The sequence below is a fragment of the Oncorhynchus tshawytscha genome, linkage group LG11, assembly GCF_018296145.1.
Source record: "Oncorhynchus tshawytscha isolate Ot180627B linkage group LG11, Otsh_v2.0, whole genome shotgun sequence".
NCBI classification, from domain to species: Eukaryota; Metazoa; Chordata; class Actinopteri; order Salmoniformes; family Salmonidae; genus Oncorhynchus; species Oncorhynchus tshawytscha.
In genome coordinates, this window is record NC_056439.1 from 24,625,920 (window position 1) to 24,653,340 (window position 27,421).

At 41.9% G+C, this 27,421-nt stretch overlaps 1 protein-coding gene across 2 annotated transcripts in view; it reads right to left on the reverse strand.

Moving 5' to 3' along the window:
• Nucleotides 1-327: 327 nt before the first annotated feature.
• The window catches only part of LOC112244963 (leucine-rich repeat and fibronectin type-III domain-containing protein 5-like), a 50,269-nt gene continuing 23,175 nt past the window's right edge, over nucleotides 328-27,421 (reverse strand). The window contains exons 2-3 of one of the 2 annotated variants that reach the window (XM_024412867.1): nucleotides 6,920-8,327; nucleotides 328-1,986 (exon numbers count right to left, since the gene is read on the reverse strand). In XM_024412867.1, coding sequence (XP_024268635.1) covers nucleotides 993-1,986; nucleotides 6,920-8,307 — 2,382 coding nt within the window. In that variant the 5' untranslated portion in view covers nucleotides 8,308-8,327 and the 3' untranslated portion in view covers nucleotides 328-992. Of the gene's footprint in view, nucleotides 1,987-6,919; nucleotides 8,424-27,421 lie in introns of those variants that run through there. The other variant, XM_024412868.2, reaches the window with a different exon arrangement.

Genomic DNA, 27,421 nt, shown 5'->3' on the forward strand with positions numbered 1-27,421 from the left:
GACTTACCCAGTAAGACTCATCGATGTAATCGCTGCCAAAGGTGCTTCTACAAAGTATCGACTAAGGGGTGTGAATACGTATGTATAAATTAGATATTTCTCATTTCTCAAAGACTACAGATTGAGTCTTAAAAAAATTGCTTGGTTTACCTGGTAGGTCAGAGGAACATTTTGACAAGCTTTGGGAACACAAAAAGGTTTGGGGTTGGTTAGGTTACATTGAACATTATTGAATTGTGTAGGTATGGTAGGGCTTGTCTGAAAATATACCTGTCTGGGATGAAGAGATTAGAAATGTATTTACCAACACAAAACCAACAAAACATACTTGTTTCATTTTATTTTATTTTACACAACATAACAACACAGCAGATGTTGTTTCTCTGTACAGGGCTTTTTTGTGCCTTAAAACAAAGGCAATATCAATGTCACTGAAAAGAAAGCTTGAATTGTTCTTTAAAAAATATCAATTTATTAAGAGGTCCAGTAACAAGGCTTTGATAGTTGTTTTTTGTGTTGTCTCTATATGCAGGTAATTATTTCCCTGTAATAGAAAGGCTTTTTGTGAAATCTCTCATGTTCCTCTCGATCCCAAATCCCCTGTCAGGGACAACTGAAATCCTATTGGTGCTCCTTGCAAGAGGAAAACTGTAATGCAGAGGAAGGCACCAATGCTTTTCTCTTGCCACAACGACAACACTGGGTGTATGTACTGTATAACTGGGTGGGTGTGTTGGATTTATTTTTCTAAATTTTTTGTATGGGTATGAAAACACTGCATGGACTGCCGAGCACTGGGCTCCGAGCTGCTGGAGATTCTCCACATCAGAGGAGAACATTGATGAAATTCTGATTACTACAAGGCAAGCATCCGTTTTACTATTGGTTTCAGAAAAAGAAAAGTAAACTGAAACGCAAAAAAAATCTAAAGAATCAAAAACAGATGTCCCCACACACACATTCAATCACACACATACATACAAACAGAAAAGTCACACAGTACTTTCTAGAATCCACTCTGAACTGGAAAAGGTGGCCTTGCCACTGTCTATATTTTCCTGTTGAAGTAGCATCCCATTCATGGACTTACTCCGCTTAGACCACATATTCCCAAGTTTTGTTCCCCCAATGTAGCAGTGGTGCTTGGACGAGTCCTCGTTTAGAGAGTACCTACGTTTGGCCCTCACCCCTTCCACCGGTAAGGTCAGGTACTTGGAGGATGGTCTGGGGTGTGCGCGTCTTAATATGGGCGTGTCCTTGATGCGTGAGTAGGGTAGGGGGGAGTGGAATACCGGGGCGGGGGGATGCTGCAGAGCCGTGGAGTTGTTGCGGTTGGTGTTCTGGGTCTCAGCGTTGGGGAGGGCCTCTATCTTGGGCTCAGGGGTGACAGAAGCAGTAGCGGAGGGCTTTGGCGCAGGCTTGCGCTTTGGCTTCAGAGACCCTGAGGAGCCAGGCGTGTTCCAGCTCTGGCTCACCAGAGAAGTAGCAGTGGAGCAGTCTGGGAGAGAGGTCTCAGATGAGTCCGTCAGAGTGTCTGGCGCGTGCCCAGCGGCCTTTATAGACCCTCCTCCCCCTCCCACTGACCCCGACCCTCCCATGGCCTGTTTGGACACAGAGGGATTGACGGTGCACCCTTGAGACTGCGCCCCATTGGTCTGGGAGTGGACGTTGGTGACCAATGTGCCTTTGCCCGAGTCACTGGTGTTGCAGACCTTATAGCGGATCATGAGGATGATGATGAAGACGAGGACGGAGGCCACGATGATGCCGCCGATGATGATGATCATGGTGCCTCCCAGGAACTGGGACTGCATGAAGTGACAGCGCAGGTACTCAGACTCGGTGGTGAACTGGACGCAGCCCACCACGCGGGTGGCGGTGAGGGAAGTGATACCGTCGTCGTAGATGGCCAGAACACACAGGTCATACGACGTTCCAGCAGCCAGGTTATTGACTAGGAAGTTTTTGCTTGTGGGGGGAATCATTCTGAGAGGAGAGAAGGACAAAGGAAAGATATCAATGTGGATTCAAATAAAAGTTGTTATAAGGACATTCATGCATGATATTTTCTTACCAATTGTTCCAAATGTGCTTCTGCTGTTGAGAAGCATTTTCCTATATTCTTAAAACAATCCTAGTTGCTGCATTTAAAAAAAATATTGTTTAACATATATCATTATCCCAAAATGACAATGCTGTGTTTGATTAAATTAATCTATTTTTGGAGAGTAATAAATCCTAAAATGAACAACGTAACTTGTTATACCATGTCTGTGTGCAATGCGAATGTCATTCATACTTCTGAACATCGTTTGGCTTCTAATGTACCAACCCTGTGGTACTTGCCTGCAGAGCAGCAAGAGGAACTGCCCTTCCCTAACTCCAGGCTATTTTCAAACCCTACACCCCAATCTGAATACCCCGTTCTGCCACCTCTGGTTTCTTGGCCCTCCCATGTCTATGTCCCACTCAGCCCAGTCAAAGCTCTTCTCTGTCATGGTCACCCCAATGGTGACCCGGATGCTGGTACAGCTGAGTCCCTGCCCATCTCCCGAAAACATCTGAAACCCTACCTCTTCAAAGAGAACACTACATGACCAAAAGTATGTGGACACCTGGTCTTCGAACATCTCATTCCAAAATCATTGGCATTGATATGGAGTTGGTCCCACCTTTACTGCTATACCAGCCTCCACTCTTCTGGGAAGGCTTTCCACTAGATATTGGAACATTGCTGCAGGGACTTGCTTCCATTCAGCCACAAGTGCATTAGGGAGGTCGGGCACTGATGTTGGGTGATTAGGCCTGGTTCGCAGTCAGCGTTCCAATTCATCCCAAAGTTGTTCGATGGAGTTGAGGTCAGGGTTCTGTGCAGGCTAGTCAAGTTCTTCCACACCGATCTCAACACACCATTTCTATATGGACCTCGCTTTGTGCACCGGGGTGTTGTCAAACTGTTGCCACAAATTTGGAAGCACAGAATCGTCTACAATGTCATTGTATACTGTAGTGTTAAGATTTCCCTTCGCTGGAACAAAGAGGCCTAGCCCGAACCATGAAAAACAGCCCCAGACCATTATTCCTCCTCCACCAAACTTTAAAGTTGGCACTATGCATTGGAGCAGGTAGCGTTCTCCTGGCATCCGCCAAACCCAGATTCACCCGTCAACCTGCCAGATGGTGAAGCATGATTCATCACTCCAGACAACGCATTTCCACTGCTGCTGAGTCCAATGGCAGCAAGCTTTACACCACTCCAGCCGACACTTGGCATTGCGTATGGTGATGTTAGGTTTGTGTCTGGCTGCTCGGCCACGGAAACTCATTTCATGAACTCCTGACGAACAGTTTTTGTGCTGACGTTGCTTCCAGAGGCAGTTTGGAACTCAGTAGTGAGTACTCTAACTGATGACAGACGTTTTTTTTGCACCATGTGCTTCTGCACTCGGTGTTCCCATACTGTGAGCTTGTGTGGCCTACCACTTCGGGGCCGAGCTGTTGTTACTCCTAGATTTTTCCACTTCACAATAACAACACTTACAGTTGCACGGGGCAGCTCTAGCAGGGCAGAAATTTAATGAACTGACTGGTTGGAAAGGTGGCATTCTATGACGGTGCCATGTTGAAAGTCACTGAGCTCTTCAGTAAGGCCATTCGATTTCCAATGTCTGTCTATGGAGATTGCATGGCTGTATGCACTATGTTATACACCTGACAGCAACAGGTGTGGCTGAAACAGCCAAATCCACTCATTTGAAGGGGTGAATACCAGTAACTACTGTGTCCTTTTTCTTTGTTGATTATGATTTTGCTACACTCAAACCCATATGGAACTGATTGCATTGCCAAAGCAATGAAATTAATTGAATCATAGACCATAGCAGACACTGATTATACAGACCATAGCAGACACTGATTATACAAAACTTTAAGAACACATGCTCTTTCCATGACATAGACTGACCAGGTGAAAGCTATGATCCCTTATTGATGTCACTTATTAAATCCACTTCAATCAGTGTAGATGAAGGGAAGGAGACAGGTTAAATAAGGATTTTCAAGCTTTGAGACATTTATGTTTATTACCTTTATTAGGCAAGTCAGTTAAGAACAAATTCTTATTTTCAATGACAGCCTAGGAACAGTGGGTTAACTGCCTGTTCAGGGGCAGAACGACAGATTTGTACCTTGTCAGCTCAGGGGTTTGAACTTGCAACCTTCCACTAACTAGTCCAACGCTCTAACCACTTGGCTACCCTGCCACCCCATGGACATGGATTGTGTATGTGTGCCATTCAGAGGGTGAATGGGCAAGACAAAATATTTAAGTGCCTTTGAATGGGGTATGGTAGTAGGTGCCAGGCGCACAGGTTTGTGTCAAGAACTGCAATGCTGCTGGGTTTTTCACGCTCAACAGTTTCCTGTGTGTATCAAGATTGATCCACCACCCAAAGGACATCCAGACAACTTGACAAAACTGTGGGAAGCATTGGAGTCAACTTGGGCCAACATTCCTTTCGAATGCTTTTGATACCTTGTAGAGCCCAAGCCCCGACTAATTTAGTTTGTTCTGAGGGCAAAAGGGGAAGGGGGAGTATATATTAGGAATGCGTTCTTAATGTTTGGTATACTCAGTGTACATTGTCAAGAAAATGCATTAAACTCTTAAAATGTAAAAGATAAAAACAACAGCACCCAAAAAGTAAACAACACTTCCACTGATGTATTTACCATTAACATGTACTGAGCTCAAACCAAGATAACTTCATGTAGGGTGACTTCACATGGAGGTTGACCTCCCTGACATTCACCAACAGGCAATGGTAAAGTGCCCTACTAATAGTTTTGAAAGCCATGGCACTGTGGAAAATAGCACAGCACAGCACAGTCATCGAAAATCCATCCCGCCATGTCATCGAAAAACTAATGGAATATCTGTATTCTTTTAGTTTGAACCCATTTACAATCACGTGAGAGACAGACAACGTAAAATGTCAACAATATTGTTATGTAATCCGGAGTGTGTTTATTAGATATGCAATGTAAATTGGAACCATATCATTTGAATAAAGTGGTTTATTGTATACCTTAAGTAGATCTGAGCCAGGTATTACCTGTTCCACAGGGCCTTTTGCTGGCTAAAATTGCACAGGTTGGAGTGCTTTAAAGAGGCTCATTCTCCTGATTTGTTTGCACATAAAACTTGTCACAAAATTTGTTTGATGCCCAGATTTTTTTTTATCACATCCTCTTTGAGTAATGCATAATGTTGAAAGGGAAATTAATGTGTGCAGGTGAAACAACAATGGAGAACATTACAATACAACCGAAAAGGCCTGTGCTTGTAGGATATATTGACAGGAGATATGCTATTCAAAAGGTCAAGGTACTCCAGAGACCTATGGTGATCCTCAATAACAACACAGTGTTTAGCTTTTAAAAAACATTTTTTTATTGGACACCAGCAGCATATCCACCTGCATCCCACTGCTGGCTTACCTCTGAAGCTAAGCAGGGTTGGAACTGGTTGGACCCTGGATGGGAAACCAGATTCTGCTGTAAGTTGTGTTGGAGGGCCAATAGGAGGCACTTTTTCCTCTGTTCTAAAAAATGATCCCAATGCCCCAGGGCTGTGATTGGGAACATTGCTCTGTTTAGGGTGCTGTCTTTCCTGACTCTCTGTGGTCACTAAAGATCCCAAGCCACTTATTGTAAGAGTAGGGGTGTTAACCCCGGTGTCCTGGCTAAATTCCTCATCTGGCCCTCATACCATCATGGCCACCTAATCATTCACAGCTTCCAATTGGCTCATTCATCCACCCTCCTCTCCAGTGAAACTATTCCCCAGGTCATTGCTGTAAATGATAGTGTTCTCAGTCAATTTACCTGTTAAAATAAGGGTAAACAATGTATTGTAATAGTGTTCAGATTAAGCAATTCACAACCTGAAGATGATGTTAGAAACTCCTTTAAAAGAAGCCTGGTGTTCACCACTCTCTACTCTCTGAGGATAGATGCTGCTCAGTGACCTAGGTTGATCCTTCTCTATTAGATCAACACAAAAAAGTGACAGATGTACAGTATTTGTTAATGAACCGAAGACCGTTTGCTCCTGCCCATTGGAGTTACAGCTAATTGTTTGTTATTGAGACCGAATCAATTTGTGTCCATTACAGTGCCAGTTAATTGTAGTTCAGACTGAATTAGTTTGTGTTGAACTGACTAAAATGGGCCATTTCACTGACGACCTCGTTGAAATCTAATAACCTCCTATTCACATCACAGAGAATACATGGCAGTTATGTTCATCTCTGCTGCTTCACAATGCAGAGTTCATCTCATCTTAATCAATATGAGATCATGATCCCTCTGTCACACGGCCCGCCCAAGTCCATTTGGGGGTTTTGCTTTGCGGGTGTTTTACTAATACATTTTCAAGGATGACAGATTATCTAAAAAAAAACAAATGGAATACCATTGGGATTTTATATAAATTATCCTTTTTGTTTTTGTAATTCCACTCCCATTTATAAATGTATTTAGTTGTTTTTGTAAAACGCTCCACAATTAAGAATCAGCTACTAGCTAAACATCTTTTAAATCTCATATCGTGGCTACTGTAATTGCTTAGCAATTGAAACTTGTTTTGGTTGTTTAGTTTATAGCCTTGCTTAGATAGGATGGTTAGGATGATTTTACAAACAAGTGGTTGAAAGCCTATAAAACATACTTTTGTGTTTGCATAGTGTGTGAACGTGATTGAGATGAATATCCAACGAAAAAAAAAAACATCTCTGAACCTATACTATAAGTGTACTTGATGATTGAAATTAAATCCATTAGGGCCATTACGCATTTCACCACACATTTCATACACAAATCATGCACAAATAATTTGAAGGGATTGAAAGGAACCTACCTGTACACAAGAGAGTCATCATAACTGCCATTGTACTGAATCTGGAACATGCGGATCCCAGGTATATTCCTCTGGAAGTTGAACTTGATGAGTGCTGTGGAGGATGTGGCCTCAGCGATGACCACTCTCTTATCCGGACTAGTTTTGGTGTCTCCAGTGTGGTTGCTGCCATTTGCCCCAGCCCTGGTGGACGTGGAGATGTCTGAAGAGCCAGGGTCAGGCTCCTGGATGTTGTTGGTGCTGTTGGAGATGTGTGGGAGTTTGATAATCAGCAGCTCAACAGTCTGATGTGCCTCACCCGCCGGGTTGGACGAGATGCAGGTGAAGGATCCTGTGTCCTTCACAGTGCTGATCAAAATGTCCAGGGTTCCATTCGTGTAGACCAACGTCCGGGAGGAGTTCGACACCAGCTTCCCCTCTGGAGAGATCCAGTGTATGGCAGGCTCAGGGTCCCCCCTGGCCTTGCACCTCAGGGCCACCCTCTGGCCCTCCAGCACCCTCATCTCATGGGAGTACCGGGTGATGAGAGGAGGTTCACACAGGAACTCCTCCTCTGGGATGGACCAGAAATAGCGTCCAGAGAGGTGCTGCGGCGATGCGCATGTCTCCAGATCATCCTCTCGACTCAGGCGCCTCAACCACAGCAGCTCACAGTTGCAGTGCAGTGGGTTCCCGCCGAAGCTCAGTGCGAACGAGGAAGGGTTCATGATCCCAGACGTGGCCAAAACCTGGGCCCGCTGGAACAGAGGATCTGGAGGAAGCTTCTGTAACTTATTTGAGGTTACGTCCAAGCGGTTGAGCTTTTGCAGAAGAGAAAAGGTCTCCTCAGGAATGTAGTCGATCATGTTGTGGTCCAGGCTGAGGGTGTGGAGGCTCGTCATCCTCTGGATAGCCTCCCAGGGGATGGACTCCAAGTTGTTGTAGGACAGGTCAAGCTCCTCCAGGGCCAGCAGATCATTGAAAGCCCCCAGGTGGATCAACATCAGCTGGTTGTTGTTGAGGATCAGGTGGTGCAGCTTGGACATGCCGCTAAAGGTGTCGTTGGATATCCGGGTCAGCCGGTTGCTGTTCACGTGCAAGGCGCGGAGGTTCTCCAGGTCAGAAAACGCGTGTGGCGTGATGAAGCTAATGGTATTCCTTGACAGGGTGAGGTCCTGCAACCTGGTCATGTTGGCAAAGTCTTTCCTCTTGATGCTGGTGACGAAGTTGTCTGCCAGACGTAGCTCCACGGTGTGCCTGTCAATGTTCGGGGGGACAAAGAGGAGACCTTTTTTGGCACAGAGGGTTGCAAGATTGGGAGATAGTATTTGACAGACACAGCGCTTCGGACAGATCTGGGCCTTCACTGCCATTCCAATAACCAACAGACAGACCAGCAGTTTTTCCATTGTAAGTCAGGTTCAAACACCTGCAACATAAGACAGAGAGGAGAAAAAAATAGATAATTAATCATTTGAACTGGATCATGACATTCACCACCAGAAACTACACCAGCAGTGACACTAACATCTTGAGTAAAGACGCTCTGAGTTAAATTCCACCCCAGTCTTGAATACTTATCAGTTCCCAGTATAATGGGGCCATTTAGTAAGAAATACCCAGGGGTCAAAACTGGTTGAAATGATGTCAGTACAACTAGAAACTGGTTACAATAAAGTCAATATGACGTAATTTCATGTCCCTCTGTGTATCCTCTGTGACTTCTAGGAAGATTTTAACCCTCTTAATTCAGACATCCAAGTTTCCAAGTTTTCACCATCATTGCATAGCCCTAGTTATGTTGTTGCTATTGACAAAGTAATTTCAGAAGATTATTTTTTATTTCATGTTATTAGTAATTCATTTTAAGGAGAAAAAGAACTCTTCCTCATTTTTTTTGAGGTCAACCCTTTTATGTGATCTGAACTCTCATTTTAATATGGTGGGGATTTTTTTTTACAAAAGAAACATTGAATATCTAATAGTCAAACATAGTGTAAAAGCAGGTGAGCTAGTTTTACTCTTTTTGGCCATGTTCTGGTGTTTTGTGGTGGAAAACTGAGTGGGTCAAGCATAACACCCTAATACCCAAAGAAATGTTTAAACAATCTCACATTTTCTGTGAAGCTTGCATTCAATTGCCCTTGCCTGTTGTACACAACAAGCTTCCATTCCCCCTGTCACAAGGGGAATTATGGATGATTTAAGATGAGGTTGTTAATCCTACTTTATTTGGCACTTAATAGTTCACTACTAGAGACATTTTTTTATTTAACCTCTTGAATTGGGAAAAAGTTTTTTTCTTAAGTTGAACATGTATATGACAGAATGTTAAAATTAGATAAAACTTTTTTTTACCACGTTACACTACTCAAAAGGCACCTAATAGGTGGAACGGCAGAGCTTTTTACTTTTAAACACATCCCTTGCTGTTCTCCTCTCCTCCATACCCAGAATGAGTCATGCCATCCCTGTGTTGGGTCACTTACTCCGCATTACAAGTGTGTGGGAGTGCAGAACAGAGGAGCTGTTTCATAATGCTTCAGCCTGAACTGCGGACTGCAGCGGACATATCTGACACGTGGGAAGATATCACCGCTGTAATTACACTGAGGAAAGTATGTAATGAGAAGATAAGTGTCTCGCTACTCACTCAGCCTGCCTGCCTGCCTGGCTTCACAGGAAGGATGATGGGCAAATTAAATAAAATCAATGTAATGAGGTTGAAAAAACCTGACAGGGAAATTTTATTTTGTGCTGTAAAGGGAATGTGATCATGTCGACATAACGGTCTATCATCATAGCCAGCCAGAGCATACATGACACGGAAACATGTTAAAACCACAGGCTTGCCTAACATATACACGTGCTATATGATTACCTCCATTTGACGAAAAAGGCCTCATTTAGCCTATAGGATGATCTGGCATAACATGTCATTTCGATGAAGGAGAATAGGTACTCGTCACATGACAGGCTACTAATAACATGACAGGGGCCCTTGAAAGGTAGGTACAGAGTCAATATATGTATCCCAAATGGCACCCCATTCCATGTATATTGCACTACTTTAAACCAGGGTCCATAGGGCTCTGGACAAAAGTAGTGCACTGCATAGGGAATATGGTGCCATTTGGGACACGATGAATCACATGACATGCAGCGCCAGAGAAAGTTTTGCATGGCATGGCAGCCTGTGTGATTTTCTAATCACGGGGGGTCGTGTCTCCAGAGCACACAGGAAGGTCATATCACCACAGGGTAATGAAAGCAACACTGCTGCCCACTGACAAAGCAGACAGCAGGATCATGTTCATTACCACACTGTAATTTTTTAACATTGATTTCTCTTTCAGGCTGTACATACTGCTGTTTGTGTTTGTGTGGGGGGACCAGAAATAAAAAAGGATGGAGGGAGGAACGAGGAGGAAATAAATATGATATTGTAATGGATTTATGTGCATTGGATTACAAACAAAGAATGTCACACCCATGCAAATATGCCCATGAATGTAAATTAGTAGCTATTTTTACTGAATCTAAAATCTCAGTGCAATCTCTAAGTGACAGCTACGTGTGATGGTTTATACACATAGAGACAGAGAACCTTCAAAAAGCACTTTTTTGATGATTCTCCAATTCCCTATTGAGTGCATTGCTTTTGAACAGGACCCATTGATTTCCATATACACTACCATTCAATGCTTTTGGGTCACTTAGAAATGTCCTTGTTTTTGAAAGAAGAGCACATTTTTTGTTCATTAAAATAACATCAAATTGATCAGATATACAGTGTAGACATTGTTAATGTTGTAAATGACTATCGTAGCTGGAAACGGCTGATTTTTTATGAAATATCCGCATAGGCATACAGAGGTCTATTATCAGCAACCATCACTCCTGTGTTCCAATGGCACGTTGTGTTAGCCAATCCAAGTTTACCATTTTAAAAGGCTTATTGATCATTAGAAAACCCTTTTGCAATTATGTTAGCACAGCTGAAAACTGTTGTACTGATTAAAGAAGCAATGAAACGGGCCTTCTTTAGACTAGTTGAGTATCTGGAGCACCAGCATTTGTGGGTTCGATTCCAGGCTCAAAATGGACAGAAACAAAGCGCTTTCTTCTGAAACTCGTCAGTCTATTTTTGTTCTGAGAAATTAAGGCTATTCCATGAGAGAAATTGCTAAGAAACTGAACACCTTGTACAACGCTGTGTACTACTCCCTTCACAGAACAGCGCAAACTGGCCCTAACCAGAATAAAAAGAGGAGTCAGAGGCCCCGGTGCACAAATGAGCAAGAGGACAAGTACATTAGAGTGTCTAGTTTGAGAAACAGATGCCTCACAAGTCATCAACTGGCAGCTTCATTAAATAGTACCCGCAAAACACCAGTCTCAAAATCAACAGTGGAGAGGCGACTCCAGGATGCTGGCTTTTTAGGCAGAGTTCCTCTGTCCAGTGTCTATGTTATTTTGCCCATCCTAATCTTTTCTTTTTATTGGCCAGTCTGAGGTATGGCTTTTTCTTTGCAACTCTGCCGAGAAGGCCAGTTTTATTGCTTCTTTAATCAGCACAACAGTTTTCAGCCATGCTACCATAATTGCAAAAGGGTTTTCTAATGATCATTTAGCCTTTTAAAATTATAAACTTGGATTAGCTAACACAACGTGCCATTGGAACACAGGAGTGACGGTCGCTGATAATGGGCCTCTGTACGCCTATGTAGATATTCCATTAAAAATCAACCGTTTCCTGTCATTTACAATATTAACAATGTCTACACTGTATTCCTAATCAATTTGATGATGTTATTTTAATGGGGACAAAATGTGCTTTTCTTTCAAAAATAAGGACATTTCTAAGTGACCCCAGACTTTGAACGATAGTGTATGTAATATAGTTCCATACCTCTAGTATTACTTCCATTACTTGTTGTTTTTGACTTGACTCTATTATTCCTATTATTGACAATGATTACATTAATGTACTGCATTTGTGAGGGAGCTAGCACATAAGCATTTAGCTGCACCTTTTATATCTGCTGTCAACTGTGTATGTGACGAATGACATTTAATTCAGTTTGATTCGATTTAGTAAACATTATTTTATCAGTGCCACAAATCTCAGGAAGTGACTACTTTTCTGAAACTATTGGATTGACTGTCTTCAACTGATGGCAGGGCTGTATCTGTAACAGCATGTTGAAGATATAAATAGAATGAATAGAGCACAAACTCTCCAATACTATTCCAGTCTATGTAACAGTCACATTTGACCTACACATTCTCTTAAATATCCATTGCCCCAGGTGTACATAATCAAGTCAAACCAATTGGCCAATTATATTTTGTATACATACTCTAAGTATAAATAAGTTGTGATGCTCAACTACTGTATGACTCTTTCAGCATACACTGAAAAGTTCAAAAGCTGCAATTAATTGAATTATACCTGAAAATACTGCAGAGGGGGCATCTCAGGGTAAGCACTCTTGTTTCAAACACACACCCTGAAGAAGGCACAGTGATAACTAAACGTTGGTGATTTACCCAATAAATTACTGGGGAGTTAATGTATAGAGTGTGCGACTCTCTTTATTTGTATATCTTATAGTTTATTCGCCATTAGTCAGCACCTACATACAATAATTTTCTCTGGGTGTCCGCCAGCTCAAGTTTTATTCAAACAAACGCTATACCATCTTTAAAGGGATAGTTTACTCAGAATACAAACAAACATGATTTTCCACCTACCTTGGCTTTAGTTGATTCAAGCAGGCATTTTTGGGATATTTAGTTTCCTTTCGACACTTAATAGCCATGTTTTGTTACTCTTAGCATTCTCAGTAACACGTAACATTAAACTGCTATTATGCCTGTGTAATAAAACAGTAATTACTTTTGGAGAGACATTTTATTAGCATGTTGTTACCATAATAATTGGTAAAACACTGTACACAAGAGGAATTGTGACTGTTCCTTTTTCCACTTAATTCCATTATTATGTCGTTAAATAAAGCAATTTCCAAATTTAACAACAATGTTGCTATTGTAATAATCACAAAGTTACTATACATGTATAAGAACTTGATGTCAAGTGTTATTATATTATCTTATGTCTCGTTCTTTATGAAAATATATTTGTTAGTCATTTTGAAGCTGCAAAAGTGACCTACTCTAATGTTCAGGTGATTCCATGTCCTTCATGTATTTAATTATAGGCTATAGGCTATATTAAGATTAATATCTAAGAGCACTCCAAACCTTCAAATACTTCAAGTAATTCAAAAGTAATTCAACTAAGTGCCAGTTATGCAGCCAGGAATGACTGTTAGTAAAGCAGTGAGGTAGTTGAGGTAGTTAAGCTGTTCACACTCGATGATGCCCTGAACAACGTTGAGGTGTAGAGAAGTAAGCTAAGATCATTCTTGGATGCACACAGATAGCATTTTCATGATATCTACTTGAAGTTGATATTACAGTGAGAGTGAGACAGATATATAGGGAGAGAGAGAGAGAGAGAGAGAGAGAGAGAGAGAGAGAGAGAGAGAGAACGAGAGTAAAAAGTAAGACGTTGTCGGTAGGATATGTCCTTGAGGCAAGTGGAGGCATGAGGTGTATGTATGTAGATGGATGTTCCTTCGCGTACTCCAACGCAGTGCTCTGCTCATAGGATGGTTGCTGCCTGTTTACGTGTAAGCAAATTATAGGGTGCTACAGAATACAAAATGGGAAGTGCCACAGCATTGAAAACAACATTTTTGCCTTCCTTTCATGATGGAACATGATTTGTCTGTCCTGAATGTGTAATTGGCCACAAGAGTGGCAATACAACTACTGTCTTCTTCCATTCAACCAAAGTTCAGGAAGTCCATGCTAATTTGAAAAGTCTGAAAGGGTCCTTTATTTACCACACGAGTTTGAGGCAGGATTGAAAGGCTTCTTTTACCAGACTTTTCTCTCTTATTAAAAAAGGAACATCTGAACAAAAGTAGTACTCATATTGGCCAAGTCTCACTTTATTACACAGCCAGAACAATAAACCTTCAAATCTCAGTAATATAAAAAATGTTCTTCTGTCTCACAGCATACTTGCCTTCAGCCTTCTAACTATACTACAGTGTTCATATTGAGATAATTCTACATTGCTTGAGCTCAACAACAATGTGTTATGAAATTAACTATCACAGCACAGCGCTTGGACACATGGAACAACGGTAAATTACTAATAATCCCACTCGTCAACACAGTCACACTCAATGTTTAGGACAAGGCAGAGTTGTGCAAGTGGTACTGTTCCGTTTCTGTATCCTGTTCATCAATAAAATATGGCTGAGTGACAGTGCAGTGGCATGCAAACAGGAGGAGTATTAGGGGAGCGATGTGCAGAAGACGCTCAAACCAATGAATAATGCACCCGGCCAAAACATGAACACTCCTCTATAATTAACACTGATCACATTTTACACACAATGCACATGTGAATTTTTAAATTGATGTAAAAGGAGACGTTACCATCGCACTCAAAATATTCTCTTTTTTGTTTTATATGTCAATACACACACACCCGGCCGGCGGGTGTACACAGAAGAGGGGGATGAGGAGACGGATGAAAGAGCCATGTGGCTTGGCAGCAGGCCCTGAGAACAGTGAGAGCGTTGACATGAACGTCAACTGGAGTTAGGCTGGAATTGTGTCACGGTGCCTAAAATACCCATAGTAGAATCACATCAACGTGAGGACGTATAAACTGTAATAACCTAGTCACATGTTGTTTTCATCACATCACCAACTTAGTATTTTTCAAAGTGTTATGGATCATATTTACTTCTAACCTTAGAACCCCTTAACCCCTAAACACTACCCACTGGGTGCAGACGTCAATTCAATGTCTATTCCACATTGGATCAACGTAATTCCATTGAAATGACATGGAAACAACACTGATTCAACCAGTGTGTGCCCAGTGGGTAACCACTTATCTCTAAACATTATCCTTATCTAGGGTAACTGCCAGGGTGGCAGGTACCCTAGTGGTTAGAGCATTGGACTTCAAATCCCTGAGCTGACAAGGTAAAAATCTGTCATTCTTCTCCTGAACAAGGCAGTTAACCCACTGTTACAAGGCCCTCCTTGAAAATAAGAATTTGTTCTTAACTGACTTGCCTAGTTAAATAAGGATAAAATCCTTAACCTGACACGACATACCCTTAGTTTCCTGAAACTAGTTATTAGGGCTGGACATGCCGAGACATGAGTTCAGATTGGTCTGCCATGTAGCATGCTTCTGTCTATAACATGAGCTGGTCAATTTACGTACTGTAGGTAATCCTTTCTAACAAGGATTTTTTTCAAGATATCACGTAGTAGAACTGCAAAAGTGTTGCTCTCCACTTTCTGGGGGACAGAATTTTGAAATCAGTGGAATGTCCGGTGGAATTAGACTATGATAGCTAAGGAGATGGAGAAAATTCTGGTATTTGTTTGCAAATATGCAGAGGGAGTCGAAAAGAGAACACACAGAAGGCTGTTGTATAAAACACCTGTCTCCGGATTACATCTTCAAACTAGGGGAAACCATGGCATCCTCGACAGAAAGGGAGAAGCGTCCTTTCATAAATACGAGTAAGAGAGTCTAGCTAGCTACATTTTCAGATATTAGACGTTTCTAATTTTGTCAAAAGTCATCTTAATTTCAAGATAAAGCATAGTGTTAGCTAGCTAAGTAACGTTACCTGGCTGGCTCACTAGCTAACGTTATCTGTATGATATGTGTAGTAATATTATTGGTATCTCAAAGCCATTTGTATTGCTAGTTATAGCCTAATGTTAGCTAGCTAGCCAACATTGAACCTGGTTGGTTAGCTAACTGCAGATTCATGCAGGGTATTAATGTTATGAGTTGGGATTGTGGTTAATTGTTTAGCTAGCTAGCTACATGTCTAAACAAAAGACTCCACTATGCAAGGTACCATTTCACTGTACCGTTTACACCTTCTGTATCCTGTGCAACTGGCAAATAAACATTGATTTTATTTGATACCGTATGTGTTTACCAGAGACAGTAATGTAAAGACATGACCTGCACCAAAGTCAAATTAGTATATACTGTAACATTATGCCAATGAGACAGTGTCCAAGATGTAAAATTCTGCAGTAGAATGGCCTTCTTTTATTTCATCACACTCACAACCATAAGCAATTTTCTGTAATTGGCTCGCCATTAACTTGTAAATAATGATCTTGTTGTCAGTTTATTTTCCTGTAATAATGAAGACAAATGAGCTAAAGTGAAGACGTTGTCAGCTATATGATATGGTCGTTATTTGAACTGGCTAGCCAGCTAACTTAACATTAGATAGCTAGCAAACAAGCTAAAAATGAACCAAAACATTGTTTAGAAATTTGCTTTTAGTTGCCTGGCTTGCTCTATTGACATATACTAAATTTGTTTTTAAATAGGTGGGTTTATGGTATTAAAATACACAAGTTATACTATTTTGGACCACCAGGCTGCTGATGTCATGCAGCCTGTAGTTTGTGTTTATACTTTTTCATAACGACAACGACAAGTTTGATATAGGACGATAATAGAATGTTCATGATGCCACTGCGACAACTGTCGACAGACGTAGTATAAACCAGCCTTCAGTCTTGAAATCTTTGGTTGTTTAGTAGATGTGAATCATTAAAGGAATGGGTGGAACTAAGGCTTGAGAGGGTGTGATCGATGCTGAATGGGTGTAAACAAAGGAGAGCTCTCCAATAGGTTTACCAAAAGATTTAAGGGCCGTTTTCTCAAAAGTGAGGTTACAAGTTTACCAACTATCAAAGCATAATTACTTTCCCGTTGTTCCTCAACTGTAGTGTATGATATACAATTTTCTAGCTCTGAGTCTCTACTTTTATCCAATGTAAAAAGCATAATTTCTACATAAGACTGAATCGAGCCAGTCGATCACATACAGTGGGGCAAAAAAGTATTTAGTCAGCCACCAATTGTGCAAGTTCTCCCACTTAAAAAGATGAGAGAGTCCTGTAATTTTCATCATAGGTACACTTCAACTATGACAGACAAAATGAGAACAGTCACACTCCAAACTCCACTATGGCCAAGACCAAAGAGCTGTCAAAGGACACCAGAAACAAAATTGTAGACCTGCACCAGGCTGGGAAGACTGAATATGCAATATGTAAGCAGCTTGGTTTGAAGAAATCAACTGTGGGAGCAATTATTAGGAAATGGAAGCTCCACGCAAGATCTCACCCCATGGGGTCAAAATGATCACAAGAACGGTTGACCAAAAATCCCAGAACCACATGGGGGGACCTAGTGAATGACCTGCAGAAAGCTGGGACCAAAGTAACAAAGACTACCATCAGCAAGGGCATTGAAGATGAAACGTGGCTGGTTCTTTCAGCATGACAATGATCCCAAACACACCGCCCGGGCAACGAAGGAGTGGCTTCGTAAGAAGCATTTCAAGGTCCTGGAGTGGCCTAGCCAGTCTCCAGATCTCAACCCCATAGAAAATCTTTGGAGGGAGTTGAAAGTCCGTGTTGCCCAGCAACAGCCCCAAAACATCACTGCTCTAGAAGAGATCTGCATGGAGGAATGGGCCAAAATACCAGCAACAGTGTGTGAAAACCTTGTGGAGACTTACAGAAAATGTTTGACCTCTGTCATTGCCAACAAAGGGTATATAACAAAGTATTGAGATAAACTTTTGTTATTGACCAAATACTTATTTTCCACCATAATTTGCAAATAAATTCATTAAAAATCCTACAATGTGATTTTCTGGATTTTTTTTTTCATTTTGTCTGTCATAGTTGAAGTGTACCTATGATGAAAATTACAGGCCTCTCTCATCTTTTTAAGTGGGATAACTTGCACAATTGGTGGCTGACTAAATACTTATTTGCCCCACTGTATTATCCCGAGCAAAGAAATATAAAAGATTTGACAACATTGTCAATACTATATGAAATGTACTGAAATAAAGATTTGACACAATTGAAAAAAAAAGTGACCATATGTTGCTAAATATGGAACACCAGTGCAAATATAGTCACCATTCTGATTAATGTTTTTGGCAACTTTGGAGCAGCTTACATATACAGTAGAAGGGAATCATCTGGTGAAGGGGTGCTAAAGGCTTCTTATCTCAACTTGGCAGCCTTGCTGTTTAGCCTAGAGTCTCTCTCTTTCTCGCTCTCTCTCTCTCACTCACTCTCTTTCTCTCTCTCTCTGTGTGCAGTGGAGGGAAAATGGGTGGACAGTGTATGGATGCTTTCTTTATCGTAATAAGAGTGGTCAGCGTTAAAGCTGACCCCACACACACACACTCATGCAGATGCAGATGCAGATACACACACACACACAAACACACACACACACACACACACACACGCACACATACACACTAAGATAGCAGCTAGTGGCCATGTCTTCAATAAGAATATTTCTGTCAAAACCATGTCTTCTAAGTTATTTGTATGCATGACCTGTGGTAACATGGTTTTTCACTATTCCTTTTGCTTTTGTTGTAGACAAAACAAGACATAATGAAGCTGTGGATTCATTCTTTCCATGAATAAGTGACATGGTATTTCTTTCAGTTTCCTTTGGAGGAACATTTGCGATTTTCTTTTGTCTCTGCAAGGCTTTGACACCCTTTTGCATTGTAAATTAGAATAGTTTGAGTTGCGAAAAACACATTTGACTATTCTATTCCAATCTCCCCTGAGTGAACGTAACTTCAAGCTGATTCAACAGAGCTAAGGCCTTCTAAAGACCTACAGTATGTGTATTTATCTATTTTCAAACAGCTGAAGATGTAGTTTTACAAAGGTGATGATTAACGGGATGAAAATGTCACATCTGCTCCTGCAATGCCCTTTCCTGCTCCTCCTGTGTCTCCTTGACCTGCCGACACTCCCCCAGTACTCTCTCCCTCCCTCCCTCTCCTCTGTGTGTGTGATTGTGTGGCTGGAGTCAGAGCAGATCTCCACCAGCTGCAACCTGTTCCATAATTAAGACCTCAACAAACACTCAGCCCTGCCACTTCCACGCTGCCAGATCGTAATCTCTGCTCAGTCAGTCTACGTTTCTAGCCGTTTGTTACTATTCCGATGCTGTTATCCTGTTTTGCCTGTTTTCCTTATCTGACACTGTTTTCCTCTCCGCTACAGTTCTGCCCGCTCTGACTCTGGTCCCTGTCTCCAGTCCCACGTCTCATCATCGTGCTACTCTGTCCTGGATTCCCCACTCTACTACTCCCTTGGATTCCCCTCCGGACCTGCTTACCCTATCTCAACCCCTCTCGCACCAGCCTCAGCCTCCGCACCTGGTTTCCAGCAACCCACCTGAGCTTCCCCTGACCTGCACTCCATCTCCCCTTGTGTATCAATAAATTCTTGGTTACTTCATCCCAGTCTTCTTGTCTGAGCCTGCTCTTGGGTTCCTCTGTTCCACTCAGCATAAAATAATTCATTTTTCCTTAGCGATAAATGGTGGTGGCAGCAGTTTCTGCGTAATATTTCACATAAATCAGCAACTTAGAGGAAACATGAGATTAAATCCAGAGCTGGAGGCTACAAAAGGCTGCTCCCCCCTAAGAGAGGCAGCAGCCGCCATTGTGCTGTACAAAGCAGGAAAGGCCTCTGCCTACTCTGATCACAAGGAGACAATGGAGCATTCTGGAAGGAAGGTGCTCTGAGTCACAGACTCCCTTTTCCCTCTCCTAATTTGTCTTCCTTTACCATTCTCTCCATCTCACTCTCTCTCTCTCATGCTCTCACCATCTCGCATTCCATATTTGAAAGTCGAATATGCTACGGCTGTATTGTCAGCAATTTGTGATGCTAAGTTGGGAGGCCAAAATAAATCAAACACTTTAGTGAATGAGAGATACAAAATATATTGAAAGCATGTGCTTCCACATAAGTGTGGTTCCTGAGTTAATTAAGCAATTAACATCCCATAATGCTTGGTCATGTATAAAAATGCACAGTTGCCCATTATTTTGGCTAGCAGAACTTGAAGAAAATTTTACTATGAAAAAGGTGTCTCAAAGGAGCATAGGGATGTTACAGGGTGTGTCTCTCTCAGTCACCAGAGCGGCGCCTGAGACAGTATTTTCCACCACCATCAACAAATCAACCATTGATGGAATTTCCTGTGGAATAATGGTGTCGCATCCCTCCAACAGTTTCAGACACTTGTAGAATCTATGTCAAAGTGTAGTGGAAAAATGAAGAGAGTGAACAAATGTGAACGATGAAGACCAGTGATAAAGATAAATCTAGCAACTTGCTGGCGCCGGGGGCCCAACATGATGACACAATCACGATGTATGGCATTGGTAGAATGACAGACCATATGTGGGCTATCATAGAGGTCAAACACCCTATCTGTTTCAATTTCAATGAAGAGACATCCCACAGTAGTCCTAGGGTCACTGAAGCCAGGAGAGGTGTGAAGACTGATGAAACATGAATGGACGAAATTAATGTTACTGTGTGAAATAAATTGTAATATTTTGATTGTTTCAAGAGTTCATGATGATCTATCAATTTTGATATGTTTCAATGTGGTGTAAGTGGTATGGATTCAATGTTACATAGAAACTGTGTGATTCTGTTCGTCGGACTGCACGTAGTTCAAAGAGGAGCGACACAGGTGCGCCCGTATAATTTAGATAAGAGTTGTGATGATTAGATCCAAGAATCTGTGTGTTTTCATGCCTTTGGTTTAATGTTTGCGACCATGCAAAGTGATGTTAATTAGACGATAGGAGACACTGGGAGTTATCGCTCTTGGTAGAATAAAAGCTGGGTTTAAACGTTGATCATTGAGACACTGGTAAACTGATATCCTGAAATACGCTTGTATGTCATAGTGGTGAATTTTCTAATATTTTTTTATTGTGAAGATTTCTGGTACGTACCATTTGTTAATTGTATTCTTATTGCGTAACTGTAATACATCTGATTAAATTGAAATGGATACGAACCGTAGTCCTCACATTTCTGAGTAATATTCTTTGAATTATTATTTGGTGAACTGTCTAATGGTAAATGTTATTCACAATATACATAGCATATATGCTCGGTCTCTAACTGTGCATCTCTGAGCTAAGGTTAACTCAATCATTAAATGCTAGGACATTGATTGCAAGATATTAGCTTTTTGTTCCATAGCCATTTAATAATTGCATAACGATAAACCTAGACACTTGCATCTTATAGTGGTGAAGCAAGGCTCACAAGCTTGGCTATACCCACTGGATACAATTATGGGCCTTCCAATAATAACGGAGTCAGATAATAGACTACCAATCATGTTTTAGAACACCTACTCATTCAAGGGTTTTTCTTTATTTGGACTATTTTCTACAAATCATAGTGAAGACATAAAAACTATGAAATAACACAGTAATCAAAGAAGTGTTAAACAAATCAAAATATATGTTACATTTGAGATTCTTCAAACAGCCACCCTTTGCTTTGATGACAGCTTTGCACACTCTTGGCATTCCCCCAACCAGCTTCATGAGGTAGTCACCTGGAATGCATTTCAATTAACAGGTGTGCCTTGTTAAAAGTTCATTTGAGGAATTTATTTCCTTCTGAATGCGTTTCAGCCAATCAGTTGTGTTGTGACAGGGTAAGGGGTATACAGAAAATAGCCTTATTTGGTAAAAGACCAAGTCCATATTATGGCAAGAACAGCTCAAATAAGCAAAGATAAATGACAGTCCATCATTACTTTAAGACATGAAAGTCAGTCAATAAGGAAAAATACAAGAACTTTGAAGATTTCATGAAGTGCAGTCGGAAAAACCATCAAGCGCTATGATGAAACTGGCTCTCATGAGGATAGCCACAGGAAAGGAAGACCAAGAGTTACCTCTTCTGCAGAGGATACGTTTATTAGAGTTACCAGCCTCAGAAATGTAGCCCAAATAAATGCTTCACAGATTTCAAGTAACAGACATCTCAACATCAACTGTTCAGAGGAGACTGTGTGAATCAGGCCTTCATGGTAGAATTGCTGCAAAGAAAACACCACCAAAGTACACCAATAATAAGAAGAGAATTGCTTGGGCCAAGAAACACGAGCAATGGAAATTAGGCCTGGTGGAAATCTGCCCTTCGGTCTGGAGTCCAAATTTGAGATTTAAGGTTCCAACCGCCATGTCTTTGTGCAATGCATGTGGGTGAACGGATGATCTTCGCATGTGTATTTCCCACCGTAAAGCTTGGAGGAGGAGGTGTTATGGTGTGTGGTGCTTTGCTGGTGACACTGTCTGTGATTTATTATCACACCTCCAGGCTGTGTATGGGTGAATTTACCAAGAATAGTGATGGAGTGCTGCATCAGATGACCTGGCCTCCACAATTCCCCGACCTCAAGCAAATATAGATGGTTTGGGATAAGTCGAACCGCAGATTGAAGGAAAAGCAGTCAACAAGTGCTCAGCATATGTGGGAACTCCTTTAAGACTGTTGGAAAAGCATTCCAGGTGAAGCTGGTTGAGAGAAGGCCAAGAGTGTGCAAAGCTGTCATCAAAGCAAAGGGTGTCTACTTTGAAGAATCTCAAATATGAAATATATTTTGATTTGTTTAACACTTTTTTGGTTACTACCTTATTTCATAGTTTTGCTGTCTTCACAATTATTCTACCATGTAGAAAAAAGTACAAATTAAGAAAAATCGAATTTACAAGTGTTCTAAAACTTTTGACCGGTAGTGTACATCATATTAGGGTCATAGACCCTCTAGACTAATTCTCTGTATTCCTCAGATAAAGTGAATTTTCACTATTCTACAAAAGCACATTGAAGCTGTTCTGGCAGCTTGTTGTGTCCCAATGCCCTATTAAGGTACTATGTTGGTGTTTCCTTTATTTTGGCTACCTATAGCTACCGTTACCTATAGCTGAATGTAGACCCATATTGTATTTCATGTGCACCACTTCCCCCTGTTCTGCAGCCATACCTGGGGAAAAGCATGGTGGGAAAAGAGTAGCAGTAACAAGAGAGGAACGACACTGAGTAACACAAGACTACACCGTTTCAGTGTGTTTGTGTTTGCATATTACGTTTGTGTTTGCATATTACGTGTGTGTGCCTGTACGACTGTGTGTGTGTCTGCGTGTGAGTGTGTTCAGGAGTGCGTACGTGCATGTTTGCCTCTCCACTCAGGCCTTTTAATTGGAGAGGAACATGAATCCATCGCTGCATATAATGAGATGCATATTAATAAACTGGGTGAAGCAGCTCATGACACTATGAAATCAATGAGCTACCAATCTGATTTCCCCTGGTTCTTTAGACATGTTGTTTACTGGTCACTGAATCGCAGGTTGTCATCCAGAACAATTGAACCTGTACCCTTCCCCCTGCTTGTGTTTAACAGAGAAGAAAATGCTCCCATCTGTTGTGCACTGTGCTACTGTAGCAGCTGCTGTAGACAGGCCACTGGCTAGACAACCTGGGTTTGCTTGTTTAATGCAGCTGAACTTTAGATAATTACCTCTAGCAGCACTATACTGTTTATGGGCTTGCTGGGAGCTGATGAAGAGTGGTGTCAAATTAAATCATCAAATCATATGTTATTTTATTTGCTTCCTAAAAAACAAGATTAGACTAACAGTTGATGATTGATTTGATGATTACTTATGTCCTTTTCCAACAATACAGAGTTGTGTATAAAAATATAAATGTATTAAATATAAATAGTGACACGAGGAATAAATATACACGTGTGTGTGTGTGTGTGTGTGTGTGTGTGTGTGTGTGTGTGTGTGTGTGTGTGTGTGTGTGTGTGTGTGTGTGTGTCTCTGTGTGTGCATGCCTGTATGTGTGTGTGAGTGTGCATGGCGGCAGGTAGCTGGTTAGAGCGTTGGACTAGTAACCGAAAGGTTGCAAAATTGAATCCCCGAGCTGACAAGGTAAAAGTCTGTTGCTCTGCCCCTGAACAAGACAGTTAACCCACTGTTCCAAGGCCGTCATTGAAAATAGGAATTTGTTCTTAACTGACTTACCTAGTTAAATAAAGGTAAAAAATAAAAGTGTGTGAGTGCTTGGGTATGTTTAGCTGTTGTGTGGTCCAGGGCATCCTGCAGTAGACGAGAGTCAGTGGAGGCACAACAACTAGCGGGCCAACATACTAAGCAGCCGAGAGCCATGGAGAGAGCAGGGGGAGCAGGCTGCCTAGTGATCCATATATACACTGAACAAAAATATAAACACATTCAACAATTTCAAAGGTTTTACTGGCCTACAGTATTCAGAAACCTTCCCTTTTTACACATTTTGGTATGTTACAGCCTTATTCTAAAATCGATAAAATAAAAAAAATCCTCATTAATCTACACGCAATAACCCATAATGACAGACCAAAAACAGGTTTTTAGAAATGTTTGCCAATTCATTTTTAAGTATTCAGACCCTTTGCTATGAGACTTGAAATTGAGCTCAGGTGCATCCTGTTTCCATTGATCATCCACCTGTCATAAATTAAATTAATTGGACACGATTTGGAAATGCACACAGCTGTAATATTAAAAACAAAATAATAATAATTTAATTCACCTTTATTTAACCAGGCGGGCCAGTTGAGAACAAGTTCTCATTTACAACTGAGACCTGGCCAAGATAAAGCAAAGCAGTGCGGCACAAACAACAACACAGAGTTACACATGGAATAAACAAACATACGGACAATAACACAATGAAAACCTATATACAGTGTGTGCAAATGAGGTAAGATAAGGGAGGTAAGGCATTAAATAGGCCACAGAGCCAAAATAATTACAATTTAGCAATTAAACACTAGAGTGACAGATGTGCAGAAGATGAATGTGCAAGTAGAGATACTGGAGTGCAAAGGAGCAATATATATATATATATGGGGCATGAGGTAGTTGGATGGGCTATTTACAGATGCATCTGATTCTGTCTGAGAAGTAGTTGGTGAACAAGGCGAGGCAGTCATTTGAGAAACCACGCCTGTTGAGCCTGCCGATAAGAATGTGGTGATTGACAGAGTCGAAAGCCTTGGCCAGGTCGATGAATAAAGATGCACAGTATTGTCTCTTATCGATGTTATGATATCTTTTAGGACCTTGAACGTGGCTGAGGTGCACCCATGACCAACTCGGAAACCAGATTGCATAGCGTTGAAGGTACGGTGGGATTCGAAATGATCAGTGATCTGTTTGTTAACTTGGCTTTCAAATACCTTAAACAGGCAAGGTAGGATACATATAGGTCTGTAACAGTTTGGGTCTAGAGTGTCTCCGCCTTTGAAGAGGGGGATGACCGCGGCAGCTTTCCAATCTTTGGGGATCTCAGACGATACGAAAGAGAGGTTGAACAGGCTAGTAATAGGGGTTGCAACAATTGCGGCGGATAATTTTAGAAAGAGAGTGTCCAGATTGTCTAGCCCGGCTGATTTGTAGGGGTCCAGATTTGGCAGCTCTTTCAGAACATCGGCTATCTGGTGAAGGAGAAATGGGGGTGGCTTGTGCGAGTTGCTGTGGGGGGTGCAGGGCTGTTGACCAGGGTAGGGGTAGCCAGGTGGAAAGCATGGCCAGCCGTAGAAAAATGCTCCTTGAAATTCTCAATTATCGTGGCTTTATCGGTGGTGACAGTGTTTCCTAGCCTCCGTGCAGTGGGCAGCTGGGAGGAGGTGCTCTTATTCTCCATGGACTTTACAGTGTCCCAGAACTGTTTGGAGTTTGTGCTACAGGATGCAAAGATCTGTTTGAAAAAGCTAGCCTTTGCTTTCCTAACTGCCTGTGTATATTGGTTCCTAACTTCCCTGAAAGGTTGCATTTTGCGGGGCTATTCGATGCTAATGCAGTATGCCACATTATTTTTTTGTGTTGGTCAAGGGCAGTCAGGTCTGGAGTGAACAAAGGGCTATATCTTTTCCTGGTTCTACATTTTTTGAATGGGGCACGCTTATTTAAGATGGTGAGGAAAGCACTTTGAAAGAATAACCAGGCATCCTCTACTGACGGAATGATGTCACTATCCTTCCAGGATACCCGGGCGAGGTCGATTTGAAAGGCCTGCTCGCTGAAGTGTTTTAGGGAGCATTTGACAGTGATGAGGGGTGGTCGTTTGACCGCAGACCCATTACGGATGCAGGCAATGAGGCAGTGATCACCGAGATCCTGGTTGAAGACAGCAGAGGTGTATTTGGAGGGCAGGTTGGTTAGGATGATATCTATGAGCGTGCCCATGTTTACGGATTTGGGGTTGTACCTGGTAGGTTCATTGATCATTTGTGAGAGATTGAGGGCATCCAGCTTAGATTGTAGGACGGCCGGGGTGTTAAGCATGACCCAGTTTAGGTAAACTAACAGTACGAGCTCTGACGATAGATGGGGGGGCAATCCATTCACATATGGTGTCCAGGGCACAGTTGGGGGCAGAAGGTGGTCTATAGCAAGTGGCAACGGTGAGAGTCTTGTTCCTGGAAAGGTGGATTTTTAAAAGTAGGAGCTCAAATTGTTTGGGCACAGACCTGGATAGTAGGACAGAACTCTGCAGGCTATTTTTGCAGTAGATTGCAACTCCGCCTCCTTTGGCAGTTCTATCTCGTCGGAAAATGTCATAGTTAGGAATGGAAATTTCAGGGTTTTTGGTGGTCTTCCTAAGCCAGGATTCAGACATGGCTAGGACATCCGGGTTGGCAGAGTGTGCTAAAGCAGTGAATAAAACAAACTTAGGGAGGAGGCTTCTAATGTTAACATGCATGAAACCAAGGCTTTTACGGTTACAGAAGTCAACAAAGGAGAGCACCTAGGGAATGGGAGTGGAGCTAGGCACTGCAGGGCCTGGATTAACCTCTACATCACCAAAAGGTACAGAGGAGGAATAGGATAAGGGTACGGCTAAAGGTTATAAGAACTGGTCGTCCAGTGCCTTCGGAACAGAGAGTAAAAGGAGAAGGTTACTGGGCAAGGAAGAATAGATTCAAGACATAATGTACAGACAAAGGTATGGTAGGATGTGAATACAGTGGAGGTAAATCTAGGTATTGAGTGACAATGAGAGAGGTATTGTCTCTAGAGACACCATTTAAACCAGGTGAGGTCACCGCATGTGTGGGAGGTGGAACAAAAGTGTTAGCTGAGGCATATTGAGCAGGGCTGGAGGCTCTACAGTGAAATAAGACAATAATCACTAACCAAAACAGCAATGGACAAGGCATATTGACATTAGGGAGAGGCATGCGTAGCCGAGTGATCAAAGGGTCTAGTGAGTAGCTAGTCAGGCTGGAGACACAGCGATTCAGACAGCTAGCGGGCCGGGGATAGCAGGCTAGCAGGCTAGCAGAAGGGCCTTAGGGGGATTTGTAGCCCCCTCGGGGGGTTACGTCGGCAGACCAGTCGTGATGGATCGACAGGAGTCCGTGTAGTAAAAGGGTCCAGGCCAATTGTCAAAAGAAAATTGGCTGATGGACCTCTTCAGCTAACAGTCCGATATGCTCTAGAC